At 39.5% G+C, this 15728-nt stretch overlaps 1 protein-coding gene across 1 annotated transcript in view; it reads right to left on the reverse strand.

The window, feature by feature from the left end:
- Positions 1–15728, reverse strand: part of LOC149195481 (uncharacterized) — a 131498-nt gene that overhangs the window by 50506 nt on the left and 65264 nt on the right. Inside the window, exons 4-5 of the mRNA XM_089407931.1 lie at positions 10666–15550; positions 10345–10533 (exon numbers count right to left, since the gene is read on the reverse strand). Coding sequence (XP_089264057.1) covers positions 10345–10533; positions 10666–15550 — 5074 coding nt within the window. The remainder of the gene's footprint in view (positions 1–10344; positions 10534–10665; positions 15551–15728) is intronic.

Genomic DNA, 15728 nt, shown 5'->3' on the forward strand with positions numbered 1-15728 from the left:
AATTTATGTCACATTCATCATTAAGCAATTATACATAGAAAATATCAACAGTAATGCAATAATGACAGTAGGATCATAAAGAGACAGCCAAGCACAAAGAGACACAAATTTTACCTAGGAAAACACTAACTAGGGAAAAACCCCAACAATCATTTCTTAGCAGAAATTCGTCAATTCAACAAAAGGTACAATCTGATTTTCTAGTTAAAATAGGACAAACTGACCACATAAATCCAATAAGTCAAACCTGGTCCAACAGACCAATTTTCAGCCCTCCTGCTGCTACTCAGAATTTCAGTCAACCTTGGTCAATAAGGCCAAAATTCAGGCTCGTGCAGCTGCCTAGTAAGTTTGTTCAATCTGCCCAGAAGTTCGGTCAACTCCCCAGAACTTTCCCAGAAAAATTTTAGTCAAACAGTCTGCTGTTGTAGCCACCTAGGTCACAAGGTTCGTCGAACTTTAACCTTGAGTTGAATTTTGGCGAACCTTCAAACAATTTTGAGGTTCGGCGAACCTCATAGCCATTGACCAAGTCCATAGATCGAAACTCATAACTTCATGTCACAACTCAAGCTTGTAATTTATCCTTGCAGTTGCCATGCCCATGATAGCATTTTTTATGTTTACTTATGTTGACTTCTTACTAGTTTATCCTATAATTCATTTTACCATATATATATATATATATAGAGAGAGAGAGAGACGAACCTAATGGTGAACCTCATCAAAAAATTCGAACTCAAACCGAACCTAATCATTGTCGAACCCGAACCTGAACCATGTGACATTGGTAGCCACACATGTGAGGTTAATGTTGGTCAAAAGATGGATAAACTTGGCTGCCACAGAAAAGACTTCTTCCTCGGAAATCTGGATCGCTTTCATAGACTCCTTCACACGTGTTAACAGAAGATTAGATGCTTTTTATGATGATCCCAATTGGCCTCCGAGTGATGAGGTTGTTGAAAATAATACTAAGAGAAGGGGGTGAATCGGTATTATTAAGTCAAATTCTTTTTCAATTTATACAAAGATTTGTATACGCTACTTCGGTTAATGAAAACAGTGTGTATACGCAGATCTGACTAATGAAACTCACGTATAACTTCCAGACTTATAATTTAATTTATTCTTCAGATGTTGATCATTCATCTGTGTGTCAGAACCATATAACAGCAAGCAGGAACAGAAAAGTAGAGCAGACAGTCACACAAAAGAACACAAGATATAAGGTGGAAACCCAATGTGAGTGAAAACCACCGCTGCAATATGTCTCTATCTTCTTTCAATTAGAAACTTCTTCTTTTTTTTCAATGATTCTGTATTGGTATAGTCTTATACCAGCACGCAGGCTTCAACTTGCAGAAGGCTACAACCTTCTCTCGTTCTCCAGACTCTCCTGGAAGGGAGCTACAACCCCCTTAGCTCTTGTACTAGCTGAGGTACTAGTACGTAGGTGCTGACCTACAGAAAGCTTCAACCTTCTCTTTTCTTCCAGGGATCACCTTTCATAAATTTTCAGACTGGATCCATGAATATCAGTCAAACATCAAGTAGATCTACAACAACCAATATCCTTTGTACAAATACTGAATCAACCAATAACTTCTCAGAATACTGTAACTAGAAAGTAGTACCAGTAACCAGACACCAATTCTGAACCCAGAACACTGCAGCAAGAAGCAGCTAAAACATATTTCAAGAGACGTACGCTACTTCACCAAAATAAACCTGCATATATACGTAGCTATGCGAAAGCCAACCGGCGTATACGCAGTCTTCACTTGCTTAACCTGCGTGTATACGCGCTTCTGCCGTGTCGAACCTACGTACAGATCTATAAAAGATAATTTATCCTCAGACGTTAGTTATACCCAGATTATCAGTTTTATAGATCTAATCATGCACCAAATATAATAGATCAAAATCACACAATGATACTACTATTCAAGCCTTGAGATCTTGACCCATCAATAGAACTTAACCATCTTGTAATGCTCAGGTTCCTCCTTGATTCAGGTCCAGCTATATCTCACCAACCAATCACCATTTTTCAAATCTTGCTCCTCTTAAGATATTCAATGCATAAGTCGATACCCTTGCCAAATGATTTCCTTCCCTTTTTATAGTCTTAGGCCTTACTCAAACCATGGTCCAAAACCATTGAGAACTAATACTAGGGACCCAATACTTGGGTTCAGCACTTTAAATGCAATACCAAGGACCAAAACCATAGGTTCAAATATGTCGGACTAAATACCATGGACCAACCATAAATTTTCCCAAATGTACGCGCTTTTCTTTGCATGAAAGTATGTGCATACGTATACGCGCCTTCTGATCGGTACACCCACGTGTATACGCGACTTAGTTACGAGGAACTTGTGTATACCTTATTTTCTTTCATTTTGAGGGCTTGACTGTGATCTGCCATTTGAGTGAGTTGCCATCAAGGACAACACCTGTGCCATAGTGCCAACAATCTCCCCCTTTGGACTTGATGGCAACCCCAAGTCACTCAAAATCATTCTCCCCCTTTGACATCAAGGGCAAAGGGTTATGCTCCCCCTGAATACATGCTGAAATCTCTACTCTGTTGTGCTGTCCAAGCTCCCCCTAACTGTAGGCAAGGTCTGCAAGAAGATGTTCTACAAAAGAAACATGACTTTATACATTATAAATGACCTTCCTATCACCAAAGACTCATACATACATCCATCTCCCATCCAAATGGGACTATACCAGTATTGACTCATCCACCCAACCAAGTGGTGATACATGATAAATTAAGAACATTACATCATTCATCCCAGGCATAGTGGGGAAACCAAAATAGGCCGTTACATGACCTTGATAAAAGAAATATAAGATATAGAGACAAAATATCTACAGCAAGACTCTGACAGTTATCAACAACTAACATCAACAGCATTTGTCAATCATTATTTAGACCAGCACCCATGTTCTCCTTCTGCACCTATTCTATCTAAAATCAAACCAACTGTGAATTTGAACCAAGATCTTCTAGGATAATGCCAACAATGCATTATTAGAAGAATATATGCTCCCCCTGAACCTGTGCCAGATGGTCTCTGTCAAACCCATATCAGACTCATTTCATCCTGAGCCTGGCCCCACTGCTTTTCTTCAAACCAACATATACGCGACTGTACCTTCATGAACCTGCATATATACGTGAATCCTCCTCATTCAACTCGCGTACAACCACTTTTCTCTGAAACAGACAAGATTCAACAGCAAGATGATGCATCAACTACCCCCAGCTTCTATCTGAGGTAATCAAATGTCTCATTGGGCAGTGGTTTGGTGAGGATATCAGCAACTTGTTCCTTAGAGGGAACATACTCCAATTTGACCTTTTGTTCAAGCACTTGTTCCCAGAGAAAATGATACTTGATCGGTATGTGCTTAGTCTTTGAATGCATGACAGGATTCTTTGAAATACTGATTGCACTTGTATTATCACAAAAAAAGGAGATAGTTGGAGTACAAGTGATTTGAAGGTCTTGTAATGTTTGCATCATCCAAAGGAGTTGTGTGCAACAAGATGCAGCAGCTACATGTTCTGCTTCAGCTGTAGATAATGCAATAGAACTTTGTTTCTTGCTGAACCAAGATACTAATCTAGGACCCATGAAGAATGCACCACCATTAGTGTTTTTTCTGTCATCCACGCTTCCTGCCCAATCCGCAACTGTATATGCATGAAGTGTGAGATTTGTACCTCTAGGATACCATAAGCCATAGTTTTGAGTTCCTTGAAGATACTTGAAAATTCTCTTAACTGCCTGAAGATAAATTTCCTTTGGATTTGCTTGAAACCTTCCAACTATTCCCACTGCATGCACAATGTCTAGTCGTGTACCTGTTAGATAGAGCAGACTACCAATCATGGATCTATAGGTTGGTTGATGTACTGCTGCCGATTCATCATTTGCGCTGAGGCTGCATCCTGTCACCATAGGGGTACATACTGGTTTCGAATCCTCCATCCCATATTTCTTCAAGATCTGCTTGAGATACTTGGTTTGTGATAAAAATATGCCGTCTTTGTTTTGTTGGACTTGTAAACCAAGAAAATATGTGAGCTCACCAAGCATGGACATTTCAAACTCTTTCTGCATCACCAAGGCAAAATTTTGACTCATGTCTTCTTCATTGCTACCAAAGATGATATCATCAACATACACAACAAGTATTAGCAACTTATCATTGTCAATTTTTATATATAGATTGCTATCAGTTGATCCTTTTATAAAACCTTGTTGATGGAGGTACTTATCCAACCGATAATACCAAGCCCTTAGAGCCTGTTTAAGACCATAGAGAGCCTTTTTGAGTCTGCATACAAGTTTTGGATCATTTCCAAGAATAAAACCATCTGGTTGTTCAATATATACTTCTTCATCCAAGTCTCCATTCAGGAAGGCAGACTTCACGTCCATTTGAAATACTTTGAACTTCTGAAAGCTAGAAAGAGCAAGGAACATTCTTATGGCCTCAAGTCTAGCAACTGGTGCAAAAGTTTCTTCAAAGTCTATCCCTTCTTGTTGAGCATACCCTTTGCAAACAAGTCTGGCCTTGTTTCTAATCACATCTCCATTTTCATTCAGCTTATTTTTGAATATCCATTTTGTTCCTATGACATTCTTATCTTTTGGTCTAGGAACCAACTCCCAAGTGTTATTCTTTTCAATCTACTCAAGTTCTTCGTCCATGGCCTTGACCCAGCATTCATCTTTGCATGCCTCTCTTACATTTTGCGGTTCAGTGGAGGAGAGCAATGCTACATAGTTTGAAGCTTCTGAAATGGTTCTTCTTGTCTGTACACCTGCCTCTTTCTGTCCCAAAATTTGAGATTCTGGATGATTCTTCTGAAAGTACCTGGATGGAGTCTTTTCTTCTATCCTCATCTGTTCTTCTGGTGCCTCATGGGTTTCTTCTTCATCATGGATCTAATTTGATGTTGATGGATAGTCCTCATCATCTTCGTAATCTTCATATTTTACCTACCTAGGAGTGTTTCCTTCTTCATCAACCACTACATCAATGCTTTCAACAATTTTTCCAAGTCTTTTATTGTAACACTTGTATGCTTTGATGTGGAGAGAGTAACCAAGGAGGATGCCTTCATCTGCTCTAGGTTCAAACTTGCCAAGATTTTCGTCAGTCTTCTTGATGTAGCATTTGCCTCCAAAAATTTTGAAGTATTTTACCGTGGGAGTCTTACCATACCAAAATTCATGAGGAGTCTGAGTGTTGTTTACCCGGATATTTGTCTTATTGATAATAGTAACTTCAACAAATGCGGCTTCACCCCAGAAGGTTGCGGGAGTTCCAAACTCATCAAGCATAGCACAAGCCATTTGTTGAACTGTTATGTTCATCCTTTCCACTAATCCATTTTGCTGAGGAGTCCTTGCAGTAGAGAATTCCCTTCTTATTCCATTTTCTTCACAAAAATGGGAAAATTCATCCGAGGTAAATTCTCCTCCTCGAACAGACCTGAGGCATTTGATTCTGCGATCTGATTCGTTCTCCACCAAGGCTTTGAATGATTTGAATTTTTCGAAAGCTTCATCTTTATGCTTCATAAATCCTATCCAACACATCCTGGAAAAGTCGTCAATGAACAATATAAAGTATTCTTCTCCTCGAGGTGACCTTTTCCTAGATGGACCACATACATCAGTATGGACAAGTTCAAGTGGCCTGCTAGCTGATCCTTCCTTCTCAGGGAAATTAGTTCTGGTTTGCTTACCAAATTGACATGATTTGCATATTGTATTGTCTGGAATTCTGATGTCAAGTAGATCACGAACCTCCTGATATTTGCATGCTTTCCTTATCTGTGAGAAGCTTAGATGCCCCAATCTTCTGTGCCATAACCAATGTTCATCATTCTTGCTTAGATAGCGTTGTTGTTGTCCTCCCTTGAGTATATATAAATTATTTGGAGTTCTTATGCCTTTGATCACTGTTTCTCCTGTATCAAGCTCACGAACAATGCATCCATTTGATCGAAATATTACTTCATTTCCTTGATCACACATTTGACTGACACTTAATAAATTATGCTTTAAGCCATCAACATACATAACATTTCCAGCCTTGACCTTCTCTTTCAAAAGAACAGAACCTTTACCTTTTATGAGTGCAGGGGTGTTGTTTCCAAATGAGACCTTCTTTTCTTTTTCACTGAAGTTTATCTTTATCACCTGTCATATGTTTTGAGCAACCACTATCGATGTACCATTGATTTTCTTGTCCTTCTACATATAAGGCTATCCCACATCTTTTTGGTTGCAATTCTTTCTTTTTCCATGTTTGGGGACTCAATGAAACTTGCTCCTTCTGAGTTGTTTGCCGAAACCTGCTCCTGCATTCAAAATCTTCATGACCGAAGTTGTTACAAATAGAACATTCTACTTCATTCTCAAGAGCAGAAAAGTTATTGTAGGTCCTTTTCATGATCCCAGTCATACTCCTTTGTTTTTGAGCTTCTCTAGTCATGATTGTCTTGTAGGCAACACATTGAGCTGCTTTGTGACCAAAGTTATGACAAGAGAAACATTGGCCATTGAAGAAGCTCCTGCGATTATCAAATCTACCAACCAAATGATTGTAGTTTCTATCCATTCTTGAGGCAAATTGAGAATGATTTACCTGTGGTTGGTTGTAGCTTCTGTTCATCCTTGAAGTAGATTGCCCCCGATTTACCTGGTAGTCTTTGTTCATTCTTGAGGTAAATTGTCCCTGACTTACGTGGTGATCTGCATTATGCTTTTGCTGAGGATTGTCAACCTGTTCACTTCTCCTTGCAGCTTCAAGATAACTTTTGGAAGTAGATGGCCTCTGTGCTTGAGATGTTTCTTTGGTATACCCAAGACCTGTCTTAATTAGTGGAGAACGCTGCACTTTGATAATCTCATCTAAAATTTCAGATCCTTTAACAAATCTAAGATTAAGAGCTTTCGTTTTCTCAATGTCCTTTCTAAGCCCCACAATTTCACATTCTAACTTTTCATTGTGTTTCTCCATTTCAGCAAGTTGGGAAGTCAAAGTATCTATAATCATATATTTCTCTTCTAAGCAAATTTTGAATTTAGAAATTTCTTCATAAAGACTTTCTTCATCTATAGCATCCAAGAAATCATCATCTTCAAAAGCCATCAAAAGTCTATAGTCATTACCTTGTTCATCTTCATCGCTATTTGAAAGTCCATCACTGTCTTCATGTGTGTAATAACTTTTCTTACTTACATTCTGTTTTTTGTTCCATCTAACTGGTTCCTTACCTTTGTCAAGTTTATCTTTATGAGGACACTTGGCAGCATAGTGACCGACTCTTCCACAAACAAAACATTTGAAAGGGAGCTTACCTCTGAATCTTCCAGATCCCCGTTGAAGGTTCTTGACAAAATTTGACTCTTCCTCTTCTTCCGACATATGTCCTGAGTCATTGTAATCTCCTTTTCTTGAGGCTTTGAATGCAGCTTCTCTCCTGTCTGATGGTCCACCTTTTCTCATTTCCTAAGCAGTTAGGATTCCGTGCAGCGGTGACACGGTAAGACTCTCTAGATTCTGCTTTTCTTCTATGGCAGAAACTTTTGAATCAAACTTAGGAGACAAAGATCTTAGAACCTTTTCAACCAAAACAACTTCTTTTATTTCTTCACCCAAGTTTTTCATACAATTAACAATCTCATCTATACAAAGGAAATAGTTAGCCACGCTCTCATCATTGTACATTCTGAGATTTTCATACTGAATTCTGAGAGTTTGAAGTTTTGCCCGTTTTACCTGATCATCTCCTTCATAGCTCAGAACGATCTTGTCCCATATTTATTTTGCGGTTTTGAGCTGCATAACCTTGACGAATTCTGATTGAGATAGACTCCCTAATAGGGTATTGACAGCTTTTGCATTTGTTTCATACTGCTTTTTACCAGCCGTATCTGTAGGAGTTGCTGAAGGAAATGTGTATCCTGTTTCCACAATATCCCAAACTTCTGTACCAAGAGATTGAAGATAGGCAGTGATTCTTACCTTCCAATAGAAAAAGTTGCTCCCATCGAAAATTGGTGGCCTGATTGATGCTTCCTTTTCATAGTTGCTCATGATGATAGATCTTCCTTCAAGCGATCAAGCTTCTCTTGAAGGACCTGCTCTGATACCAATTGTTGAAAATAATACTGAGAGGGGGGGTGAATCAGTATTATTAAGTCAAATTCTTTTTCAATTTATACAAAGATTTGTATACGCTACTTCGGTTAATGAAAACAGCGTGTATACACAGATCTGACTAATGAAACTCGCGTATAACTTCCAGACTTATAATTTAATTTATTCTTCAAATGTTGATTATTAATATGTGTGTCAGAACCATATAACAGTAAGCAAGAACAGAAAAGTAGAGCAGACAGTCACACAAAAGAACACAAGATATAAGGTGGAAACCCAATGTGAGTGAAAACCACCTGCTGCAATATGTCTCTATCTTCTTTCAATTAGAAACTTCTTTTTTTTCAATGATTCTGTACTGGTGCAGTCTTATACCAGCACGCAGGCTTCAACCTGCAGAAGGCTACAACCTTCTCTCGTTCTCCATACCCTCCTGGAAGGGAGATACAACCCCCTTAGCTCTTGTACTAGCTGAGGTACTAGTACGTAGGTGCTGACCTACAGAAGGCTTCAACCTTCATAAATTTTCAGACTGGATCCATGAATATCAGTCAAACATCAAGTAGATCTACAACAACCAATATCCTTTGTACAAATACTGAATCAACCAATAACTTCTCAGAATGTTGTAACCAAAAAGTAGTACCAGTAACCAGACACCAATTATGAACCCAAAACACTGCAGCAAGAAGCAGCTAAAACATATTTCAAGAGACGTACGCTACTTCACCAAAATAAACCTGCGTATATATGCAGCTATGCAAAAGCCAACCGGCGTATACGCAGTGTTCACTTGCTTAACCTGCGTGTATACGCACTTCTGCCATGCATAACTTGCGTACAGATCTATAAAAGATAATTTATCCTCAGACGTTCGTTATACCCAGATTATCAGTTTTATAGATCTAATCATGCACCAAATATAATAGATCAAAATCACACAATGATACTACTATTCAGGCCTTGAGATCTTAACCCATCAATAGAACTTAACCATCTTGTAATGCTCAAGAACCTCCTTGATTCAGGTCCAGCTATATCTCACCAACCAATCATCAGTTTTCAAATCTTTCTCCTCTTAACATGGTCCAAAACCATTGAGAACTAATACTAGGGACCCAATACTTGGGTTCAGCACTTTAAATGCAATACAAAGGACCAAAACCATAGGTTCAAATATGTCGGACTAAATACCATGGACCAACCATAAATTTTCCCAAATGTACGCGCTTTTCTTTGCATGAAAGTGCGTGCATACGTATACGCGCCTTTTGATCGGTACACCCGCGTGTATACGCGGACTTTATTACGAGGAACTTGCGTATACCTTATTTTCTTTCATTTTGAGGGCCTGACTGCGATCTACCATTTGAGTGAGTTGCCATCAAGGACAACACCTGTGCCATAGTGCCAACAAAGGTCGAATGCCAATTTATAGTGGATTAGGGTGCTCCAAGTGGTGCGTCTTTATGGCTGGGCCAACCTGCTCTTTTGAGACCAACTTGAGCATTTTGGAGGCAAATTAAATTCAAAATTTAAATTTCTTCCTTTTAATTTCTTTTGTGGGCCAACCTAAATCGTTGGGAATACCGACCGCAGCTACCCCAAAAAAATCAACAAATACTCCCCTCCCGAGTTCAATTCTTGCATGTGACAGTTGAGGTCATAATGAATATTTCTTGTAATGGCTTGGAACCTTGTTGTCTGAGCAATCTCTTGAGGACCAAAACATGTATATTCCTCATATTAAATATAAAGATATTTCTCATGGAAAAATAAAATGGAAACATGTGGGAAATATTTCCTAGACATTTCCTGGCAGATTGACGTATGAAATCCCATTTCCAAACTGTAAAAACAGTTACATTATTCTTCTCCAAATCAAGCATGAACAGATCCCACAACTTGAAAAAGTATAGAAAAAACAAAAGAAATAGTTTATAAAACAATAAAGAAAAAGTAGTTATCCATCAACTTCGAGCTCAAGATAATAAGATTTAATTCAGCTGTTTCAAGCTCTTCCAGTTCTAAATACCTGAAGAAAATTTCATGAAATATTCTCAACTTAACTGCTATTTAATATTTACATAAAAATTACTGAGTGCTAGAAATACAACACGATAAATTGATTTTTCTTACCAGACAATCTAAGATGCGTTGAAGCTCCTCTGATGGCTCTCCATCATAAGCACTGATATCAACAAGTGTAGGGTAGACTATAGCCCATGGAGATAACTTTGCCAATGTAATCAACAATCCCTCCAACTGTTTACGAACCTGCTGTTCAGGATGAGTGCTCAACCGAGCAAATAGTTGAGGGATTATCTCCTAAAGTGTAAAACAGAAATAAATAAAACATCAGATGAATGTAGAAACATATCAGATGAACATAGAAACATTGCATTCACAATAATTTCTAGAGAAGAATGACATAGATACATCAAACAGACTGAAGAATACCTGCCATGGTAGAGGGGGCACTGTCATAAGACCATGTTCAAGTGTCTCTCCTAATTCTACTCCATAATTTAGAAGGATATTTAATATGTATAAAGTTGCTCTAAGTGTGCAGTCTTCCCTCCCATGTTTTAGAACATCTAAGTTATAGCCTTTCCAAGGACCTTGTTCAAGATGTGTCCTATTTGATAGTGAAAGATACTGTAAGAAGCCATGAGCTGCATGGCCAAATAGTGATACCCTTCTCTTCCTCAAAGTCCACCAGATGTCTATCAATTCATTCATCAATGATGTCATAAGAGAGGGATCTAAATTGTGCTTGACACTCAGTACTTCTCGCTGAAGTTGAGCAACTAAAAGAGAGCATGCACTTTCACCATCTGAATTTTCGACTCCTGCCGCCCCTGCTGCTGACTGCATCAAATACACAGTACGTTGGACCAACAGTTCTACAAAGTTAATATTTTCACTGTTCATGTATACTTCAGTGTCTGGCCACGTTAAAATTTCCTCACTTCCTAGATTTGCTTTCTCATTCTTTAAGAAAGCTCTTATGATAATGGCCCGCACTTGCATTACCTCTTCTTCAAGTAAACCTGTCCCATCAGAAGAAACTTCCTGAATCAGAATTGGTGACAAATTGCATGACCTTAAAGCTGCACAGTCACCTGAAAGTGATGCTCTTGCTTGATGGTAACACCAAGAGGCATATGAAAGCCAAGCTTTAGACATATTTGGACACAGAAGTGTAGCTGCTTTAATGGAAGCACCAACCACCTCCTCAACTATCAAGTTGTAGCTGCCGGCTGACATCCAGCCAGTTTCCCTTGAAGAGGCTCCCTCATCCAAGTTAGTAGCACTATCATTTGCTTTGAACTTGGGGTTATCTAAACTCATTTTTGGGAGTAAGTTTGGCCAATGTATGTCAGTATACTTTTCTTTCAACCAAAATGACAATTTCACACATGCCTTTGCCTTCAACATATTGTCGGATGCAGAAACAGACAAGGTAGAAAATGGTATGTAAGAACGCACCAATGACCAAAGCTCTACTATGGCTTCCTCACATTTTCCGTCTGCAAACAGAAGCAGAATACTCTCATACTGTAAGCTTGCAACAAGCCATTCGGAAAAGTCATCTTTGTGATGTTTTGAAATACCACTCAACAATTCTTGATGCAGACGATGAGCCAGTTGGAAATTGGTTTGTTTGCGAGCCAGTCTTATGACTTGTTGGCAGAGCTGAAAAGTTGACTTTGACTCTGGTAGCACAACACGGTAGACACGTAAGAGTTTCAACCACAGAAGACAATCTTGTTGTAATGGATTCATCGGCACTTGAACTGCATGCTGCAGGGAACTAAGAACTGATGCAAAATCCCCAGATTCATCATGGCCAGAACGAATTCTGCGCCCTTGTTCAAAGGCATAAATGCAGTGAAACTGGGTAGCATATGCTGCTGCCTCAGGCAACCCATCAATTGAAGACACTAGCAAAGCCTCTTCTAGCATTGCCTTCGCCTTCTCTGTCTCCAGCTTAATCTCCTTTTCCTGGGAATCTGTACGAAGCATTGCCTGCAAAAGCATTTGCTCACTCCTGTGAAGAGCCTGCCTAGGATCTACTGTAAGTTCACTGCTGCTCTGTGGAGTCAAGTCCAAGTATCCCCATGCACCCTGTACATCACCTCCATCAAAGCGAGCTAGAGCATGAATAGCATTCATTTCATTGCCAGCTGTTGTCAATGCACCAGCATAGGATTTCCCTGCATGCTTAGCACGAAGCAACTGCAGTTCCTGCAGCCAGTGGTCTAGAGAATCCCAATCTGTTAGAGCCACATAGCCTTCAATTATACGTGCAATGACAAATTGCACTCCATCAGCACCCATCAAAGAAAGAGCTTCCTCAGACTGAAGCATGTGTGTAAAGTGGGCTGTGGCATTTTCATATTGCCCACGAGCTTGATATATAAGACCAGTCATCCATCCAAATAGTCCAAATGCTCCCATAGATTTCAGTCCTAGTGAACTGTCATCTAGAGGCAGTGCACCAAAGGTCGATGTTGCCCATATCTGGAGACCAACAATGGCATCTGACTCATGAAGTCTGGACAAGGCTAGTGATGTATGGCGTAGGATTCGGAGCACATCATTTAGTAATTTCGCTCTCAAGCTCTGTGAATTATCCACTGTTTGACTTCTAGCCATATCCCTTAATGTTGATGCTGCTGCATTTCTAAGGTCATGCAAACGTGTTGCAGCGTGATGGAATGTACCTGCATTACACTGGATTGCTAAGCTAGCATTCATCAGTGCCTCACAAATGCGAGCAAACCACTCTTCACACACCTTCTTATTTGCACGAAAGAATAATGCACTTTGAGTGGGCGAAGCTGGTAATACAGCAGAACCTTCATATGCATTATAAATTTGTTTCTTCAAAGACTCCACAAATTCTAATAAGAGCCTCATTGGCAATAAATGGACACTTAAAGAGCTGGTGCCACTACTTGATTCACGTTGCCCAGAATCAACTTGTAATAATTGTGCTACATCTAACAGCATTCGCTCTAAAGCAGCAAATGTTTGGGTTGGTCCACCGAGATGAGTACGAAGCCGAACAGTGATGCAATGACGAGCTGCTTCATGTATTGACCACCAAGCAGCAGCAAGATTGTTGGTGGAAAAGACTCTTTCAAGTGTTTCACAGTCTACATTAAGGTCCAACCACAGGCTACCTGCTTCTGAGTTTAATGGATCTTTGTGTGGTTTTGGAAGCCAACTCTTTAAATTTCCATGATAGCTAAGAACAAGACGCTGGAACCATCCAGAAGGAACAACCTGTGACCGTTGGGAAATGTAGTTCAAAATATAGACAAGCTGCTGTGACCTTGATGATTGCGATAAGTGCTTGATTGTAAACACTTGCTTCCAGTGTGAATACTTTCTGCTTCCTCCCTTAACATAAGATATAATGTGCTTGTATGCATAGTTATCATCATTTTCAATGCAACCTCCCAAATACAGTGCAGCGGGGACAACCAGAGAAAGAACTTTTCTAAATGCACTTTGAAGTGAGGAATCAGGGTCTCCAAGTTTTTCAAGAGCCACATTTGCAACTGCTTCAAAGTATACTGGATATATGAGCTTTGCTTGTAAAAGGAGCTGAAGAACTGATGCAACCCGGAATCTGACTTTCAAGTCTCTATCTGATGCTGCGCATAAAACTGGGAACAATATATTCTTGCTCAAACAGGTATGCCAACATGCCCGAAAATCTTCGCAACCCTGATAACAATAGAATTGGAATGTCTCATCATTAATAATGGTCATCATGCCCCTACAAAGGCTACTAACCCAATCCAAGGCTTCCAATTTGACAGAAAGACTGGCCGAAATATGCAGAGCTTTAGCAATATAAACCCCATACACATTTAAATTCTTGGATACTGCCATGCTTGTTTCCTTGCTTGTCTCTGCTAAAGGATGTGATTTTCCATTGGACCCGGAGAATAAAACATTCATTTCAGGATGTCTCTCTCCAATCATAAGTTTTCCAAAAACAATAACAATACAAATCCTATGTAGAGACTGAATTAGAGCATACTGCAGCTCTAAGTACCATATGAAAGGGTTCTTGAAAGGATTCAACTTCTCTATGATAGATTTGCTTAGTTCTTTTGCTCTTTCAAACATATAGTTGACCATATGTATTGAATCTGAAAGTGCTTTTCCTGTATCCGAGAAAGAATTTGCTAAGACCATCAGATCAAATCTTGTCAAGGCTACAACCTCAACTTCTGAAAGAACTCTTCCAAGAGAATCTGCTGCAGCCTGATTATGATTTCTGTTGTCAGGCTCTTCTGGGTCATGAATCCCTGCAGAATGAGCCTTCAAAAGTAGATCCTTCAGTATTTGTAATTCTGCCATCAGAGAATTGATGGCTTGCAACACAACTTCATTAGACGCATGCTTTAGCAAAAATAGATAAGTGGCTGCAGCCACCCCTGTCACAAGATGATTTGGGTGTAAGCGTAAATATGCAAAAGATGAATCCATCTTAAGAATGTTCTGGACTGCTGATGCTGGAAGGGCAAGTCTTTGTGCAGACATTAACTGCAGATTGGTCTTTAGAACTGCCTGAATTTGCTTAGATGAGAGTGCACCAGCACCCAGAACAACTCCATTCTTTGCTTCTAGGCATCGGAATAATATGTCCATTGCAGCAGGATAGAAGTTGGCAAAGCGTTCTTTCAATATATCAGCAAACATAATAAGGCATCTTGAGGATTCCTTCAGCCATTTGGTATTACCAAACTTTTTAGTCACCATTAACAAGCATGTAAGCAATCGTTGAAGCATTTCCTGAAGTGGCTCAATAATGTGTTCAAGCAAGTTCATTTCTAGCACACCAGTTGCTGTGGCTTGTAAAACTGTGACAAAGCAGGAAACAAGCGCAAGCAGTCGTCGTAATTGCTGCAGTGTTCCAGGAGTTGCATCCTGAGCTAATACTTCCATATCTCCTAAAAATTTGGTTAACAAGTTCAGTGAAAACTGCAAGTTACCCACCCAGAGCTTCTGAAACTGCAGGAATGTGTCAGTAATTATGCATCTATCAGTGTCAGAAAGATCAGGTACAAGCGCCCAACCGAGCAACAAATCCACAATATCTGCAAAATGAGACTGGAAACATCGCGTAAATTTCACTGAAAGAACTGTAAGAAGATTCAGAAGTGATCGAAGAAGAGTCAAGGAGGTTCTTTCATCTTCCAAAATTTCCTGGCATGCTCTGAGAACAGGTGAAGCATACCCTTCAATGACATTTGCATCACCTGTACTAAAAAATTCATGAAGCCCTGCCAAAGCCATCTCCGCAGCCCTATTATCAGCACTGGCATTGACATACAGATATTAGTGCATGCAGAGTCCTTGACAAGTTGACACTAAGATATATTAAATGATTAAATCAAAAATATAAACATCTATAATATAAATTAAAGAAAGACCGAGTGAGACCATATTGACCAATGGACTTCTTGCCCTCTGTGGAACTACGAGTCCAAAAACAA

Source organism: Pinus tabuliformis, chromosome 2_2 (assembly GCF_031772625.1).
Source record: "Pinus tabuliformis cultivar Carrire ecotype Pingquan chromosome 2_2, CPIR1, whole genome shotgun sequence".
Lineage (NCBI taxonomy): Eukaryota > Viridiplantae > Streptophyta > Pinopsida > Pinales > Pinaceae > Pinus > Pinus tabuliformis.